This window comes from Nanorana parkeri, unplaced genomic scaffold (assembly GCF_000935625.1).
Source record: "Nanorana parkeri isolate BGI_ZX_2015 unplaced genomic scaffold, ASM93562v1 scaffold464, whole genome shotgun sequence".
Taxonomy (NCBI): Eukaryota; Metazoa; Chordata; class Amphibia; order Anura; family Dicroglossidae; genus Nanorana; species Nanorana parkeri.
In genome coordinates, this window is record NW_017306732.1 from 705,419 (window position 1) to 730,469 (window position 25,051).

Here is a 25,051-nt window from a genome sequence, read left to right on the forward strand (position 1 = left end):
CGCCATCATAGATGTTATGTCATTAGCCCCAGAAAACTCAGAGCCCCCTTTGCAGCTACAATAAAGGTTATGTGGGGAGGTGATGAGAGGGACAGAGGAGCTGGGTTAGCACAAGTAATAGTTAGAAACTCCCAGAAGAGGAGAGGGTTATGATGTGCAAGTAGGGAGGCGACTGTGGTAGGTCACTGACTCTTTATGAAAAATTCTAATTTGCTAGCAACTTCAAAGTCACATTGCATGTAAGGGCTGGAGCAGACACAGGGATCACAAGTTTGACTTACTTCACCTTACGTTTTATATTCATCCAAAAAGATGCACTGTTATAGTATATTAGTAACACAATTAGGCGACACTGTCCATATACTGTATATACACATATGCAAACACATGCACACACACACACACAAACATCCCCCCCGAAAAGAAAAAAAAACTCTAAAACTCCAATATTTTTATATTATGTGTTATAAAAAGGAAATTGCTGAAATTATAAATCCATAACATGTGTAGCTCAAAACAACAACTAAAAATCTTTGTTCCCTCTAAATGTTTTTTGGACGTTGTGTGACTTTATTTTTAATTACATCAATGTGGCTAGTCAATTGAGTTGTTTAAAGCAGAACTCCGGGTAAAAATGTTATTAACCCTTGCATTAGGGCTACCCCTGCAGTGCAAGGGTTCAGTGCCTGTTTTTGTATAGGGTCAAAAATAAAAAGGTTTTACACACCCAATCCTCCAAGCCCACCTGCTCTTAGCTCAGTCCTTCCAGCCTTCCCCCCCCACCCCTGCTGCAGTGGTCTAAGGTTCCTGAGTCATTACGTTCTATAAACAGTGTATAGGCCGTGAGAATGCTGAGGGACATTCCATCGCTGCAGTGGAGAAGGAGACAGGCTGGAGGGAACGCTGTCACAGGAACGGGTGAGAATAACTTTGTTATTTTTTACCCTAGGCAGAAATGAGCACTTAACCCTTGCAGTGGGAGGGTAGCTCCACTGCAAGGGTCAATAACATTTTTACTTGGAGTTGTTCTTTAAACTTGTATTCAATAAAAAAAAAAGAGCATTGTGTGAATCAAAAAATAACAGTCGCGGTATAAATGATATTTTAAGGATACCTGATCTTTAGAATTGGAAGGTACACTTTATATCCTCATAAATGAAGCCCCTTCGCCACATTCCAAAATAATCCACCTGTACTGACATACAGCAATACTTTTTACTTTAATAGACCAGATTTCACTTCCAGTTTGGGTTTTTTTTTTCTGGCAATATGTCATTTTCTATTTTGTATCTCAATGTAAATAACACAAAGACCTTTATGATATTATTTTCCATGTAGGTCATAGAGCAACTTTAAATAAGAACAAAGCCCTCAAAGCTCAAACATTGGGTCTCTTGGAATGATACATATTTATAAGGCATATGGCTATCAGGCATGCTGACAACATTACAACAGAAAACAATACTAGTTTTGGGCTTTTTTAGGTTTATTTTGCTTTTTTATGTTTAGGTTATATTCATTTATTCAGTACTGGTAAGAGATCCTTTATATCCTATAACATCTTTCCCAATTTCATTAAATGAAAGGCAGCCTAAAAACATAAACATACAGACTGCATAATATATACAGTACTTTGTAAATTTTCCGGTGAAATGCATATATGTTCTACTAGGCAAATTATAAAAACACAATACTTACATAACAGAATTTACTACTGACTATTTTAAGTTGGGTGGATAAAATCAGTTACGGTGTTTCGAATTTTATCCAAGTTAGGTCATTGCATGGTACACTGTAATTTCTGTAAAACATTCCAGTGATGTAACTGGCAGCTATGCTAAATTATTTGCAGACTAATAGAGCATTTCGTATGGCATATTATCCCATTACAACTTTTCAAGACATTACTCAGTTATTTCATCAGTTATGTTATATAATAAGACAAGCTGTAAAACTTGTACAGAGAACTACATACTGTACATAGACCAAATATAATTCAATTACATATTTTAATAAGCTCATGTGTTAAAAGTTTTTGGAAGAGTGAAGGAAATTATAACAATCATATGACTTATTTTAGGGACCAAGTGGCTTACCGGGTATGAAAGGTATTTCTGGACGCGACGGTGACAAGGTAAAGTTTTAGTTTACACTGCACAAATAATATCGCCTATTTATTTGATATGAATTATGTATTTCTATTATAAAGTAACAGAGTCTTCACAGTAGATGATTATGTTTAGACAGTTCTCGTTTTAATCAGTTTTATCATGACCACGTATGTCAAACATTTCTTGAGAACAGATATCATTTCAGATGGAAGGGTTTTAAATTAAAAACACATCATGCAGCTCACTTTGTTTCACTCATGTCAAATCCATCTCCAAAAATAAAAATGTGAAGGCAAGGTTTTCATAAGCTGTCAAAGAAAACATATTCTCTTTGTCTGGGAAAAAACTGGAATGTTGTTTTCAGTATATTGGTTGTCTAATAAAATGCATGTCCCCAAGCTTAACTCTTATCTATTTTTGCCAGAATTAATGTAGAACAGTATATAACACAGTTTAAAAACATACCGTATATGTGAAATATTTTCTCTGCCAATGTATTTGTTTTTCTGTTCAGTCAGTATATAAGGCATAAGTTGAATTATAAAATACCTGTGTCACCTAACTGACCAGGTAGTGCGGTGGAGGTTTGTTAATAAAAAAGACTATTTGAACAGTTACTAATCCAGTGGAAGATAAACAAATGTACATGTATTGTCTCTATTTAGGCTGGTTAGCCTGAGGTTGCACTTTAAATCATGATCCAGATATAACCAACTAGTTTACATACTGATATACCCTAGCAGATTAAAAACCACATGCATCTACTACGTTCCTATATAGCATGTACTCACCTGGCACCTGTGCCGTTTGTGAATAAGATGACGTGGTAGAAAAGTAATCTTGCACTCCAATGAGGCACTTGCACTCCAATTAGATTTTCAGTCAATGTTCTTTATTGACAAAAGAATTGTCACATCGTATAGCAATGTTTCGGAACTGTATAGATCCGTTCTTCAGGCGAACAAAGTGTACCATGCAATACTGATCTGCAGAGGCATCTGCTGTCATCTAAGCACCCACCTATTATCTTGGGTTATATTCGATCAGGAGTGCGATGGGATCTACTTGAATTACTTATGAACAAGATAATTCTCACTGTTTATGCAATAATAAGCATGTGTTGGACAAAGCACACATAAGATCAGAGACCTAGTTGACCTATACTGTAATGCTTATTTAAACTTACAGTTTAAATGACAAATTAATAAGGAGTAATAGAAGGACTGAAATAAAAACGATTAATAGTATCCTCCTGGTGCTGGTTGCATGTTCAAAAGTGTAGGCATCTGATCTCATAATCTCTGTTAAAGGCTAAGAAAGAAAATAGTTGAAAATGGGTGACCCTCACCTTTGGTAGAGATTATGTGGCCCAATGCCAAGTTTCTGGTCTTGATATGGACATTTGATACACAATCAGCAGTTTCTTTAGCGAAGGCAAGTATTTCATCCCTTCCAATACTCTTTAGTTTGTCTTCAAGAATGTTGACATGCAAAGACTGTTGACAGATTTATTGTAACATTTGAGCAAAGGTTAGGTTTGAGTATAAGTTTATGAATAGAACTGGTACTAGCACCTACTTTTAGCGTGCCACTCTAAGCAACCAATCATGGTTATATGATGAGCTCCATTCACCGGTTTGAAAAACAAAGTTAAAGGGTGAGAACCATCAGTCGCATGAAGATGGATTAGATCAAACAAAGTAAACAAACAAATCAAAGTATGAAGATTAAAAAATTCTTCATTTATGAATATTACAATGAATGACCAAAACAGAACAAATGTACGTGCTATAAACCTCTCCAAATTTATACAGCTTGGTGATACAGCTTTCAATATGTGAGGACTAATTTGCAAATAAATACATGATAAAAATACCTAAATAATGGTGAAGAACAGCATTTTAATTTGAAAAAAATAAATAAAATGCTTACCCTAAAACTTAGCTTCTCATTCTTCTGGGAGGTGTTGACATTGCTATGACTCACTGCTATATGCTAGGAGGGCTAGGTCCTCCAAATCTAGCAAAGTGCAGTATGTTCTCAAAAAGTCTTGTTATTATACCATTTTATGCAACTTTTGATACAGGTGGTGCAAGTCTGTCATCTATTCCATTTTCACGCAGGACAAAGTGACAGTGTCTCTGCAAAGGGCGACTCCCCAACCCAATTATACTCACCTTAGTTGCCCTTCCTTGCAGCTCCTTGTTTCTCTGATGTGAGAACTGAGATTGTCTAGGTTGGTGACCCGGGTAAGAGCCAACTTCATTCCACAGGTCATGCATCAGTGGTCAGGCCTAGCTATGAGCTGCTAAGTCAGGGGACCACTAAATGTGAGTAGGTCACATGCTGGCCCACTAATGAAGTCTGGGTGTTCTCACTGGCTGTGGAGGAGCTGAGCGGTATCGTAGGTAAGGTAGGTATAATGGACTTAGAGGATGTCCTTTTGCTGAGGCACTGTCCTGCATGGATTGAATGGGAAAAATCTTAAACCTCTGGGGGGATTACCCACTCTTTATTTGTCTGGTGCCACTGAAACAGAAAGTAGGCAAAATCACCAGCACTCACAATACAGAAGATGTGAATTTCTTGTTCCTTCTTATTGAACATCAGTCAAATAAACCAATGCTTTGGGGCAACGCACATGACATCATTATGTCACCCTGAGGAAAGGACCCTGCGTGGCACCGAAATGTTGGTTTATTCGACTCATGTGACGCATGTTTAATAAAAAGGAACAAGAAATGCACATCTTCTGTTCTGTAAGTGCTGGTGATTTGGTCTTCCAGATCCTGACACTACACGGCACAATACGTGTCATCACTTCGAGCACCACAACCCATATTTTAATGGTCGATACTGTCGCCGTATGGCGTGCAGGTGACACACTATAACACATGAAACAGAAAGTAGGTACAATTAAAAATGTTACAGTTTTAATGGGTACAGGAATGGAGTGAATCTTATTGTAGAGACACCTGTTCGGATGACAATTGTCTTTTTGCTTTAGAGAGATGTCCTCTCCATTGCTGTGTCCCCTGTACAGAAAGGAGAGGGAAATCTCACAATTGGACACAGACAGCAGGAAAAAACACTGAGTGGTTTTAAACTTTCACCTATTCAATCCATAAAATGTTTTGGCTTTAGATGCACTGTAAGCTGCCATGCAAGGAAACCTCCCAGGCACTAATAAAAGAACACATTTTATTTTAATTTCTCATTATTTTCTGTTTATTTCCATTTGACATCCATTTCATCTATTACTCTGTCCACTTTTAGGAGATCCCTGAAAACCCATCTTCTTTAGGGAAGCCTATCCCACCCTAATTTATTAACTATTCTTTTACTTCTTCCATTAACTCATCCAACACAATTATTATGTTTTGTGTCACTTGACCCTCCTACTAGATTAAAACTCTCACCAGCAGGGCCCTCCTAACCCTCCTGTATTGAAATTGTATTGTAACTGTACTGTCTTCTTCCATTTTGTAAAGTGCTGCACAAACTATTGGCACTATTTAAATCCTGAATAATAATAATACTTTTCATTGTATTTCTATTTGATTTGCTTTACTGTAAATCTATGCAACTATTTCTAGTCAACGGTATTCATTTTTTGGTATGCATTGTAGGGTGAACGAGGACTGCCTGGTTTTCCAGGACCACCTGGGCAGCCAGGATCAATGGTAAAAGCATGTTGCTTTTTATAAATTGATTTTGCTTCTTGTAATAATAAATGAGATGTAAGTATTATATACTAATATACATAAAACTGCAATCAATAAGTCACTATAATTGGAGTAAAATAAAGTTCTTACAGTGACCCTGTCACTACAGTGTACAAACTATACTAAACAAACACAGTAAAATAAGATGCTGTATAATGTACGTTAATTCCAGCGGCCATTGTCTTCAAATTCCGCTGCTTCACTGATCTCTGGCCCCTTCAGATAGCAGATAATTCCAGATGTGTCTAATATCTTTTCCCACCACCTACTGTGGTACCTCCCACCACGTTGTATGTTCTCTAGTGATGTACAAGCCAGTGGGAGGAATCACAGAATAGGGTGGGAGGAACATGTAAAAATAGCATGGAACTTCAGGTCCACCCCGCAGTGGGCGGGTGCAATAGCCAGCCTGCTATTGGCTATCACAAATTGAAATAGCTAATAGCAGCCTAGCTAATCATCCCCATGCTATCTGTGTGTTTTTTTTTTTTTTTTATTCTGATGGCAGCCGCTGTGAAAATGAAAAAAAGCAAAACAGATAGCAGGGGAATCAGCAAATAGCAGAAAAACGAATGGTTCCATTCTTTTTTTTGCTTTGACGGCCGCTGTTAAAGTATTTGAGCAGTGCCAGCAGCTCAATGTCTGCTGGTTTCTGACTGGCTCCTTCGATCAGCTGATCGAAGGATGCTGGCCAGAGAGAGGCACTCACTGTGCAAATTTCAGCTAGCTCCTCAGGAACCGGCTGAATTTTGCACAGTGTTTATTATCAATAATATTGGTCAATCCCGATAATTTAAAAATCTGTAAACATTGGTCCCGATTATCGGTAGATCTGATAATCGGTTGACCCCTAATCCATATACAAAAAAAAGGCATGTGACCGCGCTGGGCCCCTTCATAAAGAATAGGAGAAGCTCAGCTGAGTGTTCTTAATAATGCCTATACAAAAAGAAGGTGAGAGTACAAGAAAGGTTCCTCAGGCTCCAACTCATTAGGAGGGTAACAGTAGAATTGAAGGAAATATATCTAACCTGTCTGATTGTTCTACCAGAAAATAGTAGACCAGTGTCTGCCTGCCTGATTGACAGGGGAACAAAACTTAATTTCATTTCTATGTGTATCTTCATTGAAACTAACAAAAACAAATATTTTGACAGACAAAGAGACTTTGCTTCCCACTTTAGTATTCTTTTTGTTGATTACAGTTTCTGAATTGTTTATATCTGTGAAAGTCCTTTTAACATCCATAAAAATCTGCAGAATATGTCAAAACAATATGGATCTACCCAATAGGTATATTCATAAATAAAATTAAAGGGTTTTCCAAAATAAGGTATGCAGTCAACATATTACACTGCATATAGTGCCTTCCATGAATTGCTTATGCACCACTTATGAATGGTCTAGTCCTATATGGTGTGTGATTAAATCATTACATGTGCACAGTGTAGTACATGTGCACATATTTAACTGAACAAATATATACATAATTTAGTAAACTAAATATAGATAAGTCTGTAAAGATGCATGTTTATCCAGATCATAGTATAACTAGTGGTTAGTCACATGCAACTAGAATTGTTGTGGAAAGTTGAAGATGTTTTGCAGCTTGTCTAACCCGCTTCTTCTAATGAGTGTCAGGAATATAGCACCGACAGTTATATCAACATGGGTAACTCAGTCACCTTAGTGTGTCAAGGCAGATGTTGAGTGTCCAAGAACATGATGGGAGGAGGGAAGCTTTGTTGAACCACATAGTTCCAATTACTTAATCCCATCCCTTGGTATTTGATGGCTGCAGCCAGGCTAAATGGCTGAAAGTGTGAATTGTTGTCAAATTGCAGGAATAGAGATGTAAATACAGAATTGTATGTGGATGACAGATGGTGTAGAAGGGCCCCACCTCTTTACCGATGGTTGTTCCAGTTTTATGTAGGTAGTCTCTTTCACACCTCTTTCAATCATGTATTTTAAATTCCTACTTTCAACATTTTTCTTTCCCATTAACAATTGTTATTGATTCGCAATGTGCCTGTGAATTTGCTCGGAAATCTGACTCCTTCAGAAGAGTCAATTTATTAGTGTTGCCCCCTCCCTCCTTGCAAATCATAGCCACCTACCCTTTTGGGAAGTACTAACTACGACTACTTTCTAACTACTCTATGTGCTGACCAAACTTCTTCACCCCTCTCCTCACTTCCGTAGATCACATTTTATATAGCTGCTGGGAAAGGAGTAAATGTCAATATTATAGAATGTCACTTGAGGCTTGAGTTTGCTGGAGCTGCTGATCCAAGATGACCTGCAGAGTTCCCCTTCCGATGTTGGGCCAGCTATTTGTTGAGAGGTTGTTTTGTCTCCCTAATATACAGGTCTTTGTATTTGCCAAGTTACTTTGCATGTATTCAAATTGGTTGGTTCTTTTGTATGTACAAGCTTCTGTCTTACGTTGCCCACACACTGGCCAAACTTCAGTCAGTGTATGGGACTGTCGGCTCCCTTTCACCCGGCATTCCTCGATCAGCTGATTGAAGGAGCGGCTGGAAAATCTTTGTATGATCAGAGATGGCAGCCAATGAGCTGCCCACTCTGTACGGGTATTCTGACAGGTGGCGGCGGCACCTGTCAGAATGCAGTGCAAACACAGGCGATTCCTCGATCAACCCGCTGTTTGTGTTGATGTAGGAATTGCGTCAATTTCTGCCCTTCAGCCCGTTGGTTGAACAAAACAAATTGACAGGTATATGGCCAGCTTTAGTGTGTTGCTGGAATTCACCAACAGAGGGATGCAATGTTTATTAAAAAATCCAGGGGTGAAGTGAAGTAGTGGCTTCTACGAGCTATAAATCATCTTCAACATTACAGAACAAGTTGAGTTAAATGTGACAACCATTAATAGGTGAATATAGATAACTGCGTTTTATAGAGTTCCCATCAGCCCAGGTGATGAATTAAATTGGATACACAAGCTTGCAGTATCATGATGCTTAGCTTCTAGCTGATCTAGTACATTTTTGTTTTCTGCACATTACATTAGGGTGACCATGGACAGAAAGGAGAAAAAGGAATTGCAGGACTAGATGGAAAAAAGGTAGGTATAGATCTTGATATGTATTTGAATGTAAAAATAAGCATGCACTTCCTTTTTGTCCACTATATATGCTGAAAGAGACCAGTAAACTAAGAAGTAACACTTATTTTGGTTTTCTAAGGGGTCAAAAGGCGAGAGGGGAAGTCCTGGGTCATTTGGAAAGCCTGGGAGACCTGTAAGCATATTTCTGTAATATTCATATGTTGCTGTTTATAGATTAGAGATAGACTTGCTAGTGGCGATGGTTTTTTACTGATCTCTACTTCTGTTATAAAAAGTTGTTGCTTGTTTCATAATTCTGATTTCACATTTGTTTGACAGGGAGAACCAGGAATGCATGGGAAGGATGGTATACCTGGGTATGCTGGAGAAAAGGTAATAACACTTTAAAAAAAGATGTGGAAGTATTTTGCAAGCTTAAATAGAATGATTAAAAAGATATCACCTCTGAGTAGATGGCATGTTTCCTATTCTGTATATTTTTGGGTTTACAGTGTTGATATCTCTATTGAGGGTTAATTGGTATTAAGCAATAGCCCGCTATATACTGAGTTTTGGGTCACTGGAGGACATTAGTATATGTCCTCCTGTGACCCTGAAGAGAACTAAGGCCAAAAAAAGGTTAGGCCATAGTTCTCCTTTAATTAGATTCCTATCGGTAAAGGACAGCACAGGGAAAATAGCCATAGCTGTAGATATTGGCAAGGGTGATAGACTGTGATCTATGGTTAAGGAAAGAATGCAAGCTAGACACATAGGATAATAAATACAGTTAATTGCTTTACAGTAGTATCTGCTGCAAAACGTTAGGCTGACTGAAATAAGATTTTCTTTAGAGTGGAACATCTTAAAAGGTACAGGACGCCTGTTGCTAGTTTGAAACCTTCTGAAGCAATCCATTACTGTGCAATGTACAGGACTCCAGCCCAGATCTGTGAGCTCACAAAAGGAAAAGTTCAAAATTCCTATAATAGTTAGCTTAGCTACACAGGGACAAGTGAACTGCTAAATCACATTCGCTGTTGTTGCAATGTGATTTCATATGATCATTTAAGTGTTGGTCTGTTTTCTTGTTTCAGCAAGTTGTCACCACTGAAAACATTGTGTATTGTTTACAGTTTTCTGTCTCACCATGTCACAAAATTTTAAGGGTGTCACTAGATTTAGGCAGGGGCTAAATTCATATTTTCATCTAAGCAATACCTATAGGTGCACTACAGATGGATTAAATCATTTATACAAAAAACAGATCACACCATTTTTTGTACAGATATTGACAAACATGTTTTGTTTCTCTCTAATTACTTTGTCCTATTTTTAGTTCCTATCTTTCCCTCAGACAATCAGATGTGTATTTTATCAGATACTAGCCACATATATGAGGTATACACTTACCTTTTTCACAATTGACTTGAAGCTAGACACATTTCTGTGTGTCGCTCTCAGCTTTCACAGTGTGCATTGGTTTCTGCTTTTACTCCAAATTCATCTCATCATCATAGCCAGATATATACTGCATTGTTATATGTCAGTGTTCATTTAAGCTACCAATAATTTGCACTCATTACCTTAAAAATCATCATTATTAATCACAGTCACATATAAAGCTGATTTGTTATTTGTCATTATTTACCACACATTAATTCCTGTAACTGTTCTCACTTATTTTGTGCCATGGAGTTGTTGTCATTACATTTGTCACACACCCATATGCAAAGACTGGAAGATGTTAGCATGGGTGCCTTTTAGGGTCTGTCAGTGAGTAAGGGTCATTAAATAAAGGGTAGACCCTGCTTCAGATAGAGGAAGACAGGAGACACCCTAGAATAATGTGTTCATTCTTTTTTTTTAAACAGTTGGATGGACCTTATTTTTGCCCCCTCCTCCTTCAGTAACACTTTGTCCTGAAAGTCATAACTGGTATCACAATGACAGGGGGCCTTTACATTTTTAACCCTCTAACCACAGAGATACAGGGCTCACATTTTGGTGTTGTAGATTATGTCTTGGAAACTTCTGCCTTACACAGCTAGTGCTTCGGTCCTAGATATTGGTAAACTGTAAACACATTATACTATTTCACCACTGATGGCAACTATGATTGAACAGCCAGGCAGTACAGCAAATGCATTATTGAAGGTCATCAGCATGTTGTGCTGCCCCTGGTATTTATGGGCTAAGCAAAAATTTGAGCCCCAAGTGTACATTTTTCTTTTACATTTCGGATTTGATCAAAAAAATGATCATTAAAGCAGATGTTTAAAGCGATATTAAACCTTCCTTTAAAAAAAATATATTTGCTATAAGGAGGCTGTTGTTTGTTTTCTTTCAAACTTTTAAATTCCTTGTTTTTAAGTGGGTCCCCACAGCGCTCTTCTCCCCGCACCCTGCACAGGTGCCTCCATCGGCTAATGGAGGCACCCGTATGCTCGTACCCGCAGTGGCTTTGTGCGTCCATAGTATACGAACACACCGCACTATTCAGAGAATTCCAATACTTCAAACTTTATTGAAATTCACATTCATATACCTCTATGAATAAGCCTACTGGTGAAACACGGGTGAAACATGTGAGAGGTTGTAGCTGGTTGGGGGTGTGCAGTGCTGGTATTTGCTGCTTTATACACTTCAATTCACTTTTATACTGGATTTGCTGTGAATTTCAATAAAGTCTGCAGTATTGGAATCTCTGGATAGTGCGGTCTGTTTGTGTACTACTACATTCCAAGGTGGAGACGCACCTATTAGATCAGCACCTTGGGAGTCCTGGTGGCGGCTAAGGAATTGGAGCGGTGAGATTTCCTTTGGCTCTAGATGCGTCCATAGACACACACACAGACCTGTGGCAGGCCATACCCCTTCTCTCTGAGAAAAAAAAATAGTTTAAAAAAATCTAAATAAATGTGAAAACACTGCAACATTTTTTTCAAAGTTCCTAACCCCTGCAAATGCACGCATACTAATGCAAACATGCGGAAAAAGAAAGAAAGATTTCCCCACACATGTTAGGTATTGCTACATTCACTGTAGTGTGAGCAGTATTTCTAGAATTGTCATGCTTAACCTGAATGATGACCTGTAAAAGCTTTAACCACTTGAAGACACCCCCTTCCTGGCCAGGCCATTTTTCAGTATTCAGTGCTGCGGTACTTTGACTGACATTTATTTCGTCATGCAACGCTATAATGAAATTAATTTTATACAATTTTTTTGGGACACATCAAGCTTTCTTTTGGTGGTATTTAATCACCACTGGGGGGATTTAATTTTTTACTATATTAAGGAAAAATTACTGAAAATGTTGAAAAAAAAGGTTTATATAAAATTATTATTACCCATTTTTTTGGTAAAATATAAAAGACAGGGTCATGTTGGGTAAATAGACACCAAACATGTCAAGCTTTAAAATTGCGCGCATCCGCGAAATCGCAAGAAACTACCATACCCAAAATTGACCATAGGCGACTCTTTAAAAGCTTTTACCACTCATCAGTTTAGTGTTATTAGTTATTAATGGCCCTAGAATTATTGCTCTTACTGCGACGTTCTCTGCGATATGTAACATGTGCGGCAGTAAGGGGCGCAATCGTCGTTTTCGCATGTATACGCAACCGACGCATGTTTGCACCCGTGTATGTATGGGTGGGGACTTTAAAAACATTTTTTTGTGTTTTTTTAATTCTTTTACATGTGTGGCTTTAATTTTTTTTTGCAACTTTAATTTTGTTTTCCTATTTTGTTTTCACTTAACTTTATTGTTATCACATAGAGGGCTAAGAAACCCCCCTAAGTGATAGCAAAGAGGATGTGACAGGTCCTCTTTATGGAGACATCAGGGGTCTCCAAGACCCCTAATGTTACCTAGGGACCCCCAAAGAAGCTGATGAAGCAGATATCTGAAGGCAGTTAATGACATTGCCTATAGACAATTTTAGGACCCTTATTGTTTTGCTATTTTAAAGGTAATATATTGTTTTTATGTCAACTCAAATTAACTTAAGTGCATTTATTGCTGAAAATTTGGGTTTAATACTCTAATATCATGTGAAAATGCAACTGCCACCATTTTATTAAAAAGGGTCTCTGCTTTCAGGAAATATATAATTCTGGGTGTTTGTAATATTAAGCCATAAAATGTGCATTTTAACATGTATGCAAAAAAACTCAAAATGGATTTGGTGGCAGAAAGGTTAGGGTGGAAGAGGAGATCAACATGGGGAGAAAGAAGGCCTTATGCCTCAAGGCAACCTTATCATAACACCAGGAAGGGTTTCTTACGGGATAAGGCTGCTAACTCAAAGGTTTGCTGCACAGAGGTGATGGCAATAAAAAGCCAATTGCTTAGCCTTCATAAAGGTAGGGATAACCAGATCTCATCCAGGCTTGTGCAGAACTTCAAGTCCTCCTGCCAATTTTCCACACCTGGGATGTGAATGACAGCCAGGATCAGAACATGGAGTTCTGCCCAAGCCATGATGAAATCTGATTCTCTTTGAGCCAAGTGATTTCTGTTGCCTATCTGATGACTGATGTAAGCCACTGCCGTGTCATTGTCTGACTGAATCCTGGTCAGGTGACCCCACATGAAAGGGGTCCATCATGTGGAGTGACAAGCAGTTGGTCCTAAGTTACAGAATATGGTAAGCTGAGTTTCCTCCAACAACCAAGCCCCCTAAACCCAAAAGGTTCAAAACAGGCTGGCATCCATCATGAGAAATCATTGGTTGGAAGGATTTCCCTGACTCCAGCGACAGATTATAAATCCACCAAATCAGAGAGAGTTTGGCAGAGTAGGGCAAACACGTGGGACAATCCAGGAGTCTGTTTACTCCATGCGGCCAGAAAGCTGAGTTGCAAAAGTCTGAAGTGAAATTGGAAGTACAGGACTGCCTTGAATGTAGGCTCAGGCCCCTCATACAAAATCAAATAGAGAGCTAGATCCTAGGCTGAAAGGTCCAATTATTTGAGCACAGGGACAAGAGTTTTGCATGTGGAAGGAAGACCCTGCCCTGGACCGTATCCAGGAGTAGGCCCAGATGCTCAAAGTGGTGAGTTGGCTCCTGCACTAATGTCTGTAAGTTGAGGACTTTGATGCTCTGCAGAGTAACTATCCTCTAGACCAGTGGTTCTCAACCTTTCTAGGGCTGGGACCCCTTGGTAACATTTGCCAAGTTGTGGTGACCCCCAACGGTAAAATTTAGGGATGACGTGGCTCCTGCAGCGACATCTGGCGGCATGGCGGGAGAACTGACACTGCTGCGCTAGGAGAGGGCTGAGGAGGACTCTCACCTAGCACAGCAGAAATCACACAGCGACCCACAGCTTGAGAACCACTGGCGTACGCCGTCAGAATAAAAAAAGAAAAAAAAAACACCATAGGAATGCATAGCTATATTCCTATTGACTATTTCACTTTGCAATAGCCAATAGGAAACTAGCTATTGCACCGGCCTTCTGCTGCTGTCAATCACTAGAAGAGGACCTGATGGAGAACTTCAGGTCCCCCTCTGCTGATTGGCAGCAGCAAAGGGTGGGTGCAATAGCTAGTTTGCTATTGGCTATTGAAAAAAAGCGATTGCAGGGAAAGGTTTACTCTGCTCGATCCTCATTTTTTTTCGATCCAAAATGAGGAAGACCTCATTTTGGACTTGGAGGTGAAGGCCTTTTGAACTTCCAGCAGTGGAGGGCTTGCCTAGAGGTTTCTTAGCCTTATTTTTCTGGGGTAGAAATGTGCTTTTACCCCCATGACTAATTTGATATAGGTGGCCAAGGTTTCCCCAAGGAGTATCCTCCTTTAAATGGCATCTGTTCCAGGTGATTCTTGCAGGCCACCACTCCAGACCAGGATTTTAGCCAGAGGATCCTACTCATGTGTACTGAGAGCAAGCTCACCATAGACATTTGGTGAAGCATATCCGCCAGAACATCCACGTAGCAGTGCAAGGCCATGGGCAATTGATCTAAGTGTTGAGAAACAGCTGGATCACACAAGATTGAAGCAGGCTTTTGAGCTATGCGTTCAAGAGCGTGTCACACCACCATAGTGGCAATGGCAGGGTGCATAACAGAGCCAGCCATGGAAAAGGAGGCCTGTAAGTGTAGTTCCACTTTTGTTGCCGAATTGGGATAACACTTATTTTATGTTTGTTATATGTTCCCATTCACATAGTAAAACTAAAAAAAAACATTGCTGTTTACATTTCTAAGTGCTTTATACTTGCTTATAAATCCCATCTAGCCTTCCCCTGTGTAATGTTAAGAAGGGGGTTGGGAAAAGTCATGTTTACTCTAATTAACCCTGTCTGTACTGTGCTGGTAGAGTTAATTATCAGCGTCCAATCTTTTGTCAACTGGGTCTTTGCAGACTGGAACTTCCTTCAGAGGAACCATAAAGGGTAATTCCAGTTTCTCAACTAATGTGTAAAAGTGAGATTACCCCCACAAATCTGTGCCCTCACCCCTGCCGCAGCAAGGGTGTACTGTCCATACACTGTACACATAAAAGCAGCCCTGCACTGAGCATTTCAAATAAGGCTTGCAAATGGCGAGAACTCACTGGTCAGCACAATCACCTGACCACGTTGACCAATGAGAAGCACTTCCCTCTGGGCTGCTAGATTGTTCCCCACAGCCTCTTCTTCCCTGGTCTCCAGCGGTCTAAGAACCATTGATGTCATCACATGTAATACAGGTCCCATAGACCCGCATTAGATGTGAGGGTGCCAAGGGACATTCCACAGCCAGAGCAGAGGGGGACAAGAGGACATTGTTGACCTCCAGGGGATTGAGGACCAGGCAAGTAAATCTGCTTTACTCCAGCCCCTAGACATAAACAAGCACCCTTTTTGCTTGCCCATGATTAGATGGTTAAAATGAACACACCTTCACTTTATTTGCTTAACTAAGTGAGCTTTCGTCAAGTGTTTCTAAACTGTCCACATCAGTAGACCTCAATACTCCACATCAGTGATTTAGTATATCATTCAAAGACTATGATGCTTCGCTGAGAAGTTATTACACCAGGAAATTGTTTTTGGTATTGTCAGGCTCCTTGTCTTGTCCATTGGTTGTAATTTCATAATGCTTTGATGCTGTGATTCTGCCATAACCTTTACACCAGTGGAGAGGACGGACAGTTTGGCCAAAGGTAAATATGGCAGAGAAAGAGAGAGGGGGCCAGATTGGAGGGAGTAATTACATTTTCCCAAATTCGCCTTGGAGAGTGGGATTATCCTTTAAATAAATACTATTTTTTAGGAAACATTTCTTTAAGATTGGCAGTCTTCCTAAAACATGTTTGGCTCCAGTGCTGTGCAATTTATAAATAAAAAAAACAAAAACAAAACCCCTCTTTGCAATCGTCACAGTTGGATATCCATGATGCTTTGCTGTAGAATGCATTTGGCAGAGGAGAACATATTTTTTATATTGGCAATATATGATTTCCAAATGCAGATTAAACTCTATTGTCCCTACCACATGAACAATAAAACTGAGTGAGCCAGTTAAGAAAGCAGGGCACATGAATCTGCTAAATGATTTTGGCCTTTTGGGTGGGGAGTGCACCAGAGGAAAAGGAAAAAATAGATAATGGAACCTTTATGCTGTCTGCATGTTTGAGAGGGTGTGAGCCCTCATAACAGCTGAGGCACAGAGTTTAAGCACACACACATACACCAGATCTTCACCAGAGCAACCCTACAAGGATTGACGGACTTCCCTGGTGGATGTACCAGGTTGTAGCCAAAGGACACCTACTGTATATGCAGATGGCAGATAGCCAGGAATAGAACCATAGCATGATACGCAATTGATAGGCAATATCAGAAGCAGGAAGATGCAAAAGAGGTTTAGCAGTGTACAAGCCTAGTCAGATGCAAGCTGAGCTTGGTAAAAAGGAATGGTGGAAATAAAATGCACTGGAGCATGGGGCTAATAAATAAACCTAATGCTCGGGCTACAAGTATTGATCTGAGTGCAGCTAAATAGTAAGCCTGGTTGACAGGTTGGGACTCATCTTGTAGGTGCTGTATAAACCAGCTGGTGAGTTCTGGTGACGTCTATATCTCCCAGGCCTGGACCAAGAATGGTGTAGCAAAGAAGGAGACACCACATGCTAGAAGAGCCTAAATAGCAGATGAGCTTTGCTGCTGATCTGTGACACAGATTATAACTTTTTGAAAGGAGTGAGAGGCCAACAGTCTTTTAAACAAGATATAAAAGGATAGAAACCTGAGCTTTGGTGAGGAAAGTGAAATGCTGGGCTAGGCCCAAAGATTTTCTACTTAAACCATATGGAACTTCTGGTCCAAAGAAGATAGATATGGATGCCAGTGTTAGAAACACCTTTTTTTGTTTGGGAAAAGGAAATAATAAAGGTATGTTATCTGTTTATGCAGCTCATTCTGTAAGGCTTAAGTGTGTTTGGGCTGATAGTGAATACCTCACTGTTTTGTGAATGGTTTATAAATAGTTACATAATTTACATCTTGTTCTGCTGACTTTTTTAATTAACACTTAATTAATTAAAGGCATTAATGGTTTCTAAAAAAATGAAATTACCACAGATGATACAGCAATGTTGGCCAGCAGCAGGACTGTTTTAATTAGGGATGATAAGCCTTACCAGTGTATGCCTAACATATATCTTATCTATGGGGTGGGTACAGTGAATGTGAGTGGTGTAATGTGAGGTGCACTTATGTTCTGTTGTTCTGTTCTTACACTGATTTTTTTTTTGCAAAAAAATAAGCTCTTGAATGGACTGTCAGTAATAACTGTCTGGTGCACTCTAATCAAGTTACAATTTAAAACTAAATACATAGATAAAGAGAAAATACCGTATTTAGTAGAATATGTAGCTCGTGTGTTGAGCGTTGAAAACTAGCTATCAATTAGATGTTGCAGATGCATATTGGTCCTTAAAAGGATTTTTGGGTGTACACAGACAGGGCAAATAAAGATAATGTGTCCCAGCACTGCAATTCAAAGAACTTAAACATAGTGTGTTAAATTAGATGTACAATGTAAACCCAACAACAAAAATCTCATACAGCAGGCGATACTCATATAAAAGTCCTTGTTTGAGCACTTTGTGGCGGGGTGACAATGCTTTGTCCCTATCTCCAATAATCCACTGCCTGTAAATGTAATTCCTTCCCAAAGGAAAAAATAAACTTCTGCACTGATGCACGTTCCCTAGGAATATTACATTGTGGTTACTTTAATAATTTTCAGCCAACAAAAAATAGGAGTTGTTCCCTGCCAAAATACACATGCAACTGGTTAGCAGTGAAGTGTATGTGGACCCAGGAACAAGCTGTAAAATAGATAAGCTCAGTTAATCCCCAAGCAGTAGAAAACAAGACAGACAGACAACTTCCAGAGGGGAGGGGTGTCTTTCAATGAACACAGAGAAAAGGATTTTGTAGTGAGTAAAAATTCCTATTTTCTCTTCCATTCAATGAAGGACACAGCCATTTCTTCATTCAACGGAATGGACATCCCAAAGCAGTGAGTACCAAGGGATGGGAAACCAAACAGAACAAGAGTTAAGTATCCACACACTCTAAACAGCCACTTGGTCGTGGTCCTTGCTTGTGGCTTAATCCCCCACTAGCTAGAGGCAGCTCATTGTTTTGCCTAGGGTCTAGGAGTATGGACCTAGCTCCTTGTTGGGATCTTTGTTCTGGTTTTTTGTTTTTTTTCTTCAATCAATAGCTGAGCTGGGTGACGGATGGATACCCTAGATCCTTGTCCCCCCCTAGGCTTCCAGGCCCCTCCGCCGTGGTGGGAGGCATTCTGTGATGGGAAATGGCACCATGCCAATTGGCCTGGTCAGGTAAGTGGGTCTCTTTCTCCCCTCTGGAGTATGTGGGAGTAGACTGTGTGCCTCTGCCCTCCCCTGGTTTCTGTGCTCACACAGGGGCCCCCGCCTTTCTGTGGGTTCTTCTGCTTTGTTCAGGGCTGCTCTGTCCTGATCCCCCCTCTCCCCCCTGGCTCTTTAGGCTCATGTTGTTCCTGCCCCCTACCTCCCTTTAGTGTGGGGACTTGGCACTCTGTTTAACATGCATAACCTATGTTCATTTTGCCTTTACAATGCAGGAGTGGTTTCTCCACTTCCCGCTTCAGTACAGAGGCCAGTGGGAGGAGCCGTGTGGGGATACTGTTAGCTGGCTGGCTGTGCTGGGGCTGGGGTTCTACACTGGCCTGTGCACCAGTGTCAGTGGTGCATCTCCCTATCTTCCACACCAGGAAGTGGGAGTAAGACACGTGGGAGGCTGCAGCTCTGCATAGGTGCACCATGGGGGGGTAAGCTGTTGGGGGGCTCTGTCCAGCTGGTGGGTGGCTTGGTGGTCCTCAGTGGCCTGTGTGGGCATGTCTGTGATGGAGGGAGTGGATGTCCTAGTGCTGTGAACTCTGCGGGGTCAGGTGCGGCCTCGGGCTGCAATGTGTGTGGGGGGCCATTGTTGATTATTTGGCTGGATCTATTTTCCCTTCTTGCCAACCTCCAGTGCCACCCTGGGGGTTTCTGGGACTTTGGGCCCATGTGTTCCTATGGAGGTGCTTACTTCGATGCTGGAGGGGTTCGTTACACACGTATTTAGGGTAAGAAGCATCCGCCTCTGTCCCCTTCACTTCTAAGTCTTCTGGGGAGGAGGATGGCATTCCTTTAGCTGCGGTTTTAGCAGACTCTGTGTTGCCTGGCCAGTCTGGCAGTGATGATAGGTATTCATTATTTTTGCAAGAAAAATAATTGGTTTCTGCGCTGATTAAGTCTGTGCGTGAAACTCTTAAGTCCTTTGTCCTACCCAAGCTCTTTTCTGTTCTCTATTCCTTCAAGGAGAGTTTTCTGAAGAAGTGGACATCTTCCCCAGTTGTGGACCTCCCTGTGTCCCATTTGAATAAGGTGACAGTGATTTCAGTGGAGGAATCTCTCTCTTTTAAGGACCAGACAAAAGGTTTTATAAAGTTGATGATGTTGCAGATGCGGTTTTGGGTGTGTGTGTGTGTGTGTGGATACTCCTTTCTTGTTCTGTTTGGTTTCCCACCTGAGCTGCCTCTAGCTAGTGGGGCATTTAGCCACCAGCAGGGGTCTCCCCAGGGCTGTGCTTTTGTGTTTTGTGCCTAGCGTCCTACTCCCACAGGTGGCGATATAACCCTTTCATTGAATGAAGAAATGAATGTGTCATTTAATGAAAACAGAGAAAAGGATTTTACAGTGAGTACAAAAATCCTATTTTTTCATCTTTCAACCAAACTTTCAAGGCCTCTAATGGCTGGTGTCATAACTGATCACATGTCAATTGCAATCCAAATAGAGGCACCCTCTTTGGCTGTAAGGGTTGCAGTTTTTAATATTCTGCATCATGATTGCATTAACATATTGTAATTGTAACCTTGTCTCCTACTAATTTTTCATTTGTATAGTTCATCTAAGTATGTTTGCCAAATGTTCTGAATGCAGGCACTAAAGACATATGTTTCTTGTTTTATATCTTTATGTACTGAATGGACAATAAATGCTTGGGAAAAGCATAAAATTAGACTTATGGGAACAAGTATGATCTTTTTAAGCATTTGCTTTTCTTGCCACATATCGTTATTCTTCTCCCCCCCCCCCTGTTTTTTTTATCTTGGATCAGTTGTTATAAAGGTTTACATTTGTCTTCTCTTTGATATTGCTAGGCAGGGCAGAGAAATGATGAGCATTGTAAATAATATTAATGTTTCAGTATTGCCTAGGGACCTGTCTACAGTTAAAGTTTTCTACTATAAACCTAAATGGAATAAAATACACGTAACTCAAATCTACATCTTTTATTAAAATAATACCTTTGGATCCTGCCATGTTTAGGCACTTTCTATAGGGTGACAGCTATTTGTCCCTGTCTCAATTGTGCTATAGAGCTGTCTCCTTGTCACACAGGCTTACGACTGAGAGTACATGTGACCAATTTAACACACGTAATAAACTCACGGTGTACTGTTTTCACCATTTGGAAACCCACCCTTAGAAATGCCATCCAGCAATAGCTGGAGTGCATGCATGTACAGTATGAAGAAAGACAGACACGGAGAGACTAAGCGGAGGGGCTACATGACTGGGGGGAGGAATAGTCCCGGGAGAAAGGGTTCAAAAATAAAATGGGAATAGCTGCTCTTACCTGATTGGACGTGGGAGTCAGGTGTCCGGGAGGAGCCGCATGGGAAGGGACTGCGAGGGCTGAGGGACGTCCTCTTTCTGGAAATCGACGAAGGAAGCAGGTTGTCCCCCCCTCCCTCCCTGAATTTGGTGGTTTTGGGGTTTTTGTTTTTTGTCACGGCAGCTTGGCGGGTTAGGAGGTCTTTGGGGGGTCTACAAAATCGGAGTTCATTAAAAAAATGTGGGGGGCCCTCAGCTGGTATGGGTGCTTCCCCCTGTTGGTGTCCGGATTTGTAAAGGGCGGGGGCCTTTCCCCTTGGGAACCCAGAAGGAGTAAGTGTCCTCGAGCTGGTTGTGGTGCGGCTGGGGACATGGGTGGAGTGTTATGAGAGGCCTTTTTTGGGCTGGCGGGCACCCAAAGACCCCTTCTCAGGTCAACCCTTGTTAAAGTATTATTTTTGTATATTTGGTTTATTACTTTGGTTATTGTTAAAGTTGTTTGTTTAATAAAAGGGCTGCTGTGGCCGTTAAAATCCATGTCGCGCAGTCCGTGTGTTTATTGGGGTTTTTAACGGAGGGACAGAAAATTGACGAATCCATCAGTCATGTGGCTGCAAAGAGGCTGAAATCTCCATGGAGGCAGTTTGCTGATGGCTATATTACTATTGTTTAAACAATTCTCTTGCTTCATACAAATGCGACCATGTACAAACATCAATAATGCAATTCTAATTTGCAGAAGTTCCAAATTGATTGCTAGAGATTCTTTTTGGTTGTGGATGAGGTTTCTTTTAGTCCTCTACATTATGCATACTCTATAATAGTGACCTAATATACTGTACTTTGTATCTATCAAGGGAGAAGTAGGAAAGCTGGGTCCACCAGGAATGGAAGGTCATAGAGGATTGCCGGTAAATATTTATTTTAAAATTGCTTAAGCCTTTTTTGTGTATCTTGTACAACTTTAAAGATGATCTGTTGCTTTTGTAATTGTTACCTTCATTTATAGATTCATTTGAGAAAGAATAGTAATTTTTCTTGTGCACATAACAGAGGATACAAATAAATACTGTATACAAATACGCAGAGTGGTAAAGTAGTTGTTATTGTTAGCTGCTGTCAAATAATTGTACACCATGTAAGTTCTGTAGAGGTTTTAAAAAGAGCTTCAGTATAAAAGCTCAAGTTTTACAACAATCTTATAAAGATCTTACAATCTTAATAAATCCTGAAAACTTAGCAAAATAAATTCTGTAGATACACAAGATGTTATCTAACTGCACCATATACATAAAATAAAATGTGTGCCAAATAAATAAGATGTGAAGTCGATTTGTAATGACACTTTGGACTTCCTATGTTTTTGGTACACATGTAAGCCAGCAAAAAATTGTTTCGGTTCGTTTTGGATTTTTTATTATTTCGTTTTTTGAGACTTGGGTCTGAAAGTCAATTAGTTTTGGTGTTCGGATGCATCCGACTCGTTAATTGCAGATGAGTTAGGCGATATTTAAAAACGAAAATTTGTTGAGAAAAGTGAGTATTTTTTTACTTTTTTCTTTTTACCTTTTGATAGTCCACAGAAACAATAAAAAAAACTGCATGTGGCCCTCCCCAATTCATACCAGACCCAATAGATCTGGTAGGGAATTTGGGGGGAACCACAACCCCCCCACAAAAAAACTAAACATATGTGTCCCCCCTAAAATCCCTTACCAGACCCTTGATCCGAGCAGCAGCCTGTCGGAGCAGGAAAGGGGGACAATCATGTGACCCGCCTTCTGCACCATACCAGGCCACATGCCCTCAACATGTAGATGGTACATTGCCAGGGGGACCCCCTGGCAAAGCACCTTGTCCCCATGTCGATGAGGACAAAGGCCTCTTCCTCACAACCCTGGCTCAGTGGTTGTTCGTGTCTACGGGCAGGGGGGAATTATAGGAATCTGGGTGCCCCCTTTAATGAGCTCTAGTGATTGTCAATTTATGAGGGTCTATTTATGGGGGTCTATTCACAAAGCTGCCGAGGGCAGCCGAGTGAATGACCGATCAGAAGTGAAGTGAGCCGAACACTGTTCGGCTATTCACTAATATAGTGAATAGCCCGTCCAGCACCCCCTCGGTTCTCCTGAACCGAAGGGGTCCTGGGGCCGAAGCCAGCCGAAGGATCGGCCGAAGCTACGGCCAGATCCTTCGTCAGCTTTGTGAATAGACCCCAATATGTTGGATTTTGCAATATAAAGATTTTTAAAGCAATACTGGACACTCACATACTTTACTTATATTTTTATTCTGTTATTCTCTCATTTTGATTAACTAAACAACAAGACTACTATCTTTTACTACTGCTCAAGGCACACTGGCAGCTGATGATGACTTATGACTTGTCAATAAAGGACACAAGCTACTCTTTGTCACACCACCTGGAATTCCATCTTGCACCCCCTGGGGTTGCGGGCACCCCAATTTGGGAACAACTGGTCATGACATTTGTGTAGAGATTAGATTAGTTAACTGTAATAAGTAATTGGTATTTTCGTTTCCCCAAGTGGTAAAATAAAATGTTGCCTGTGAGTCCCATACGTTTGCACACACGTTTTATGTCTGTAAGTCATGGATTTCAATTCAGTTTTACTATAGTGCAGATATTCCTATATTGAAGGGAAAATATTTTGAGGACATTTCTGTAATGCCATGAGAATGTATGGCTCCAGCTGGAGGCAACGAGAATAATATCCTACAGATACAATATCCTTAAAATATGCACAGTTAGTGTCAGCATAAAAAGTGTGTGCATTATTAAAGAGTTACACCTTTTTTTTTAAGTGCAAAAAGCAGATAAAGTTTTTATTAATGTCTTTTTAGTGTGTACCTTCCCTGTAAACAGTAACCTGTCGCACATTGGTGTTTGTATTTATATATACCAACACTGGTCCAGCTTTGCACATTGTAAGTATATATAAATTATCCCTGGAGGGACCACGCAGATCCTATAAAACACTGCAGTAATCACAGTTAGTAGTGTCTAAATGCAATCTTCCTGGTCCAGCAACGGCTGGTGTGCTCAGCGACTTCCCCTCCACTGTTAAACCACAATGGGTCACTAGTTTGGCACAACTAACACCTACAGGGTTATTCACAAAAGGGTGAAGAGTTTGGTGAAGATAGGAGAAGTGAAAAATCTAGGCCAAAATAGCTAATTTGGAAACATTCTCCAATTCAGCTCACTTTCCAGTTCAGCTATGTTGTCCTAGATTGTTCACTTTTCCTGCCTTCTCCAAACTCTTCACCCTTTAGTGAATAATCCTGCTATGGTATTTTTCTCAATGAATACTAGGCGTTTTCTGACTGGACCTGGGGAGGTGATGTCAGCTCCCTCTAACTCCTCTTGCCACCCTAGCCAAATACTTTTGACTGTGTGCTTGACTTTAGAAGGTGACACTGAAAATCAGACACTTGCACTTTCTACAGGAGCTTCTTTTCTGGGAGAGGCAAAAATAACATTAATACTATGGCACTACCACACTCATTGACAATCACATAGGTTTGCATAAATACAAAAGATTGCTTTTTTTTTTTTTTTTACCCAAACTAATTTTGCAGCAAACAAATTTAATTTTGAATCTATACCCTTTAGGGAATACCCGGAGTTCCTGGAAGTGAAGGTTCAAATGGAGCAAAGGTACTGCATGCTGTTTGGATCATATGCATGCATATTTGTTTTTTCTTTTAATGTGTTAGAAAAAAATACTTTTTAAATAATAATCAGAGGAGTGCTGGTCTAAGGAACCTTTAGTCACTTAGTTCATTTTATGTTTGTAATAATACTTATTAAATTAAATCTTCTAAAATGATTATGTCTTAATTTTCTAGGGTGAAGCAGGATCTCCAGGAAACCATGGTACAAGAGGACCTCCTGGAGTTCCAGTAGGTGTAAAATCACACACACACACACACACACACACACACACACACACAC

The 25,051-nt window shown here is 40.2% G+C and overlaps 1 protein-coding gene across 1 annotated transcript in view; it reads left to right on the forward strand.

Annotated features, from left to right (window-relative positions):
* The window catches only part of LOC108790317 (collagen alpha-1(XXI) chain-like), a 173,511-nt gene that overhangs the window by 113,399 nt on the left and 35,061 nt on the right, over window positions 1-25,051 (forward strand). Inside the window, exons 12-19 of the mRNA XM_018560551.1 lie at window positions 2,081-2,134; window positions 5,741-5,794; window positions 8,874-8,927; window positions 9,049-9,102; window positions 9,249-9,302; window positions 21,930-21,983; window positions 24,710-24,754; window positions 24,946-24,999. Of these exons, the coding sequence (XP_018416053.1) occupies window positions 2,081-2,134; window positions 5,741-5,794; window positions 8,874-8,927; window positions 9,049-9,102; window positions 9,249-9,302; window positions 21,930-21,983; window positions 24,710-24,754; window positions 24,946-24,999 (423 nt within the window). The remainder of the gene's footprint in view (window positions 1-2,080; window positions 2,135-5,740; window positions 5,795-8,873; window positions 8,928-9,048; window positions 9,103-9,248; window positions 9,303-21,929; window positions 21,984-24,709; window positions 24,755-24,945; window positions 25,000-25,051) is intronic.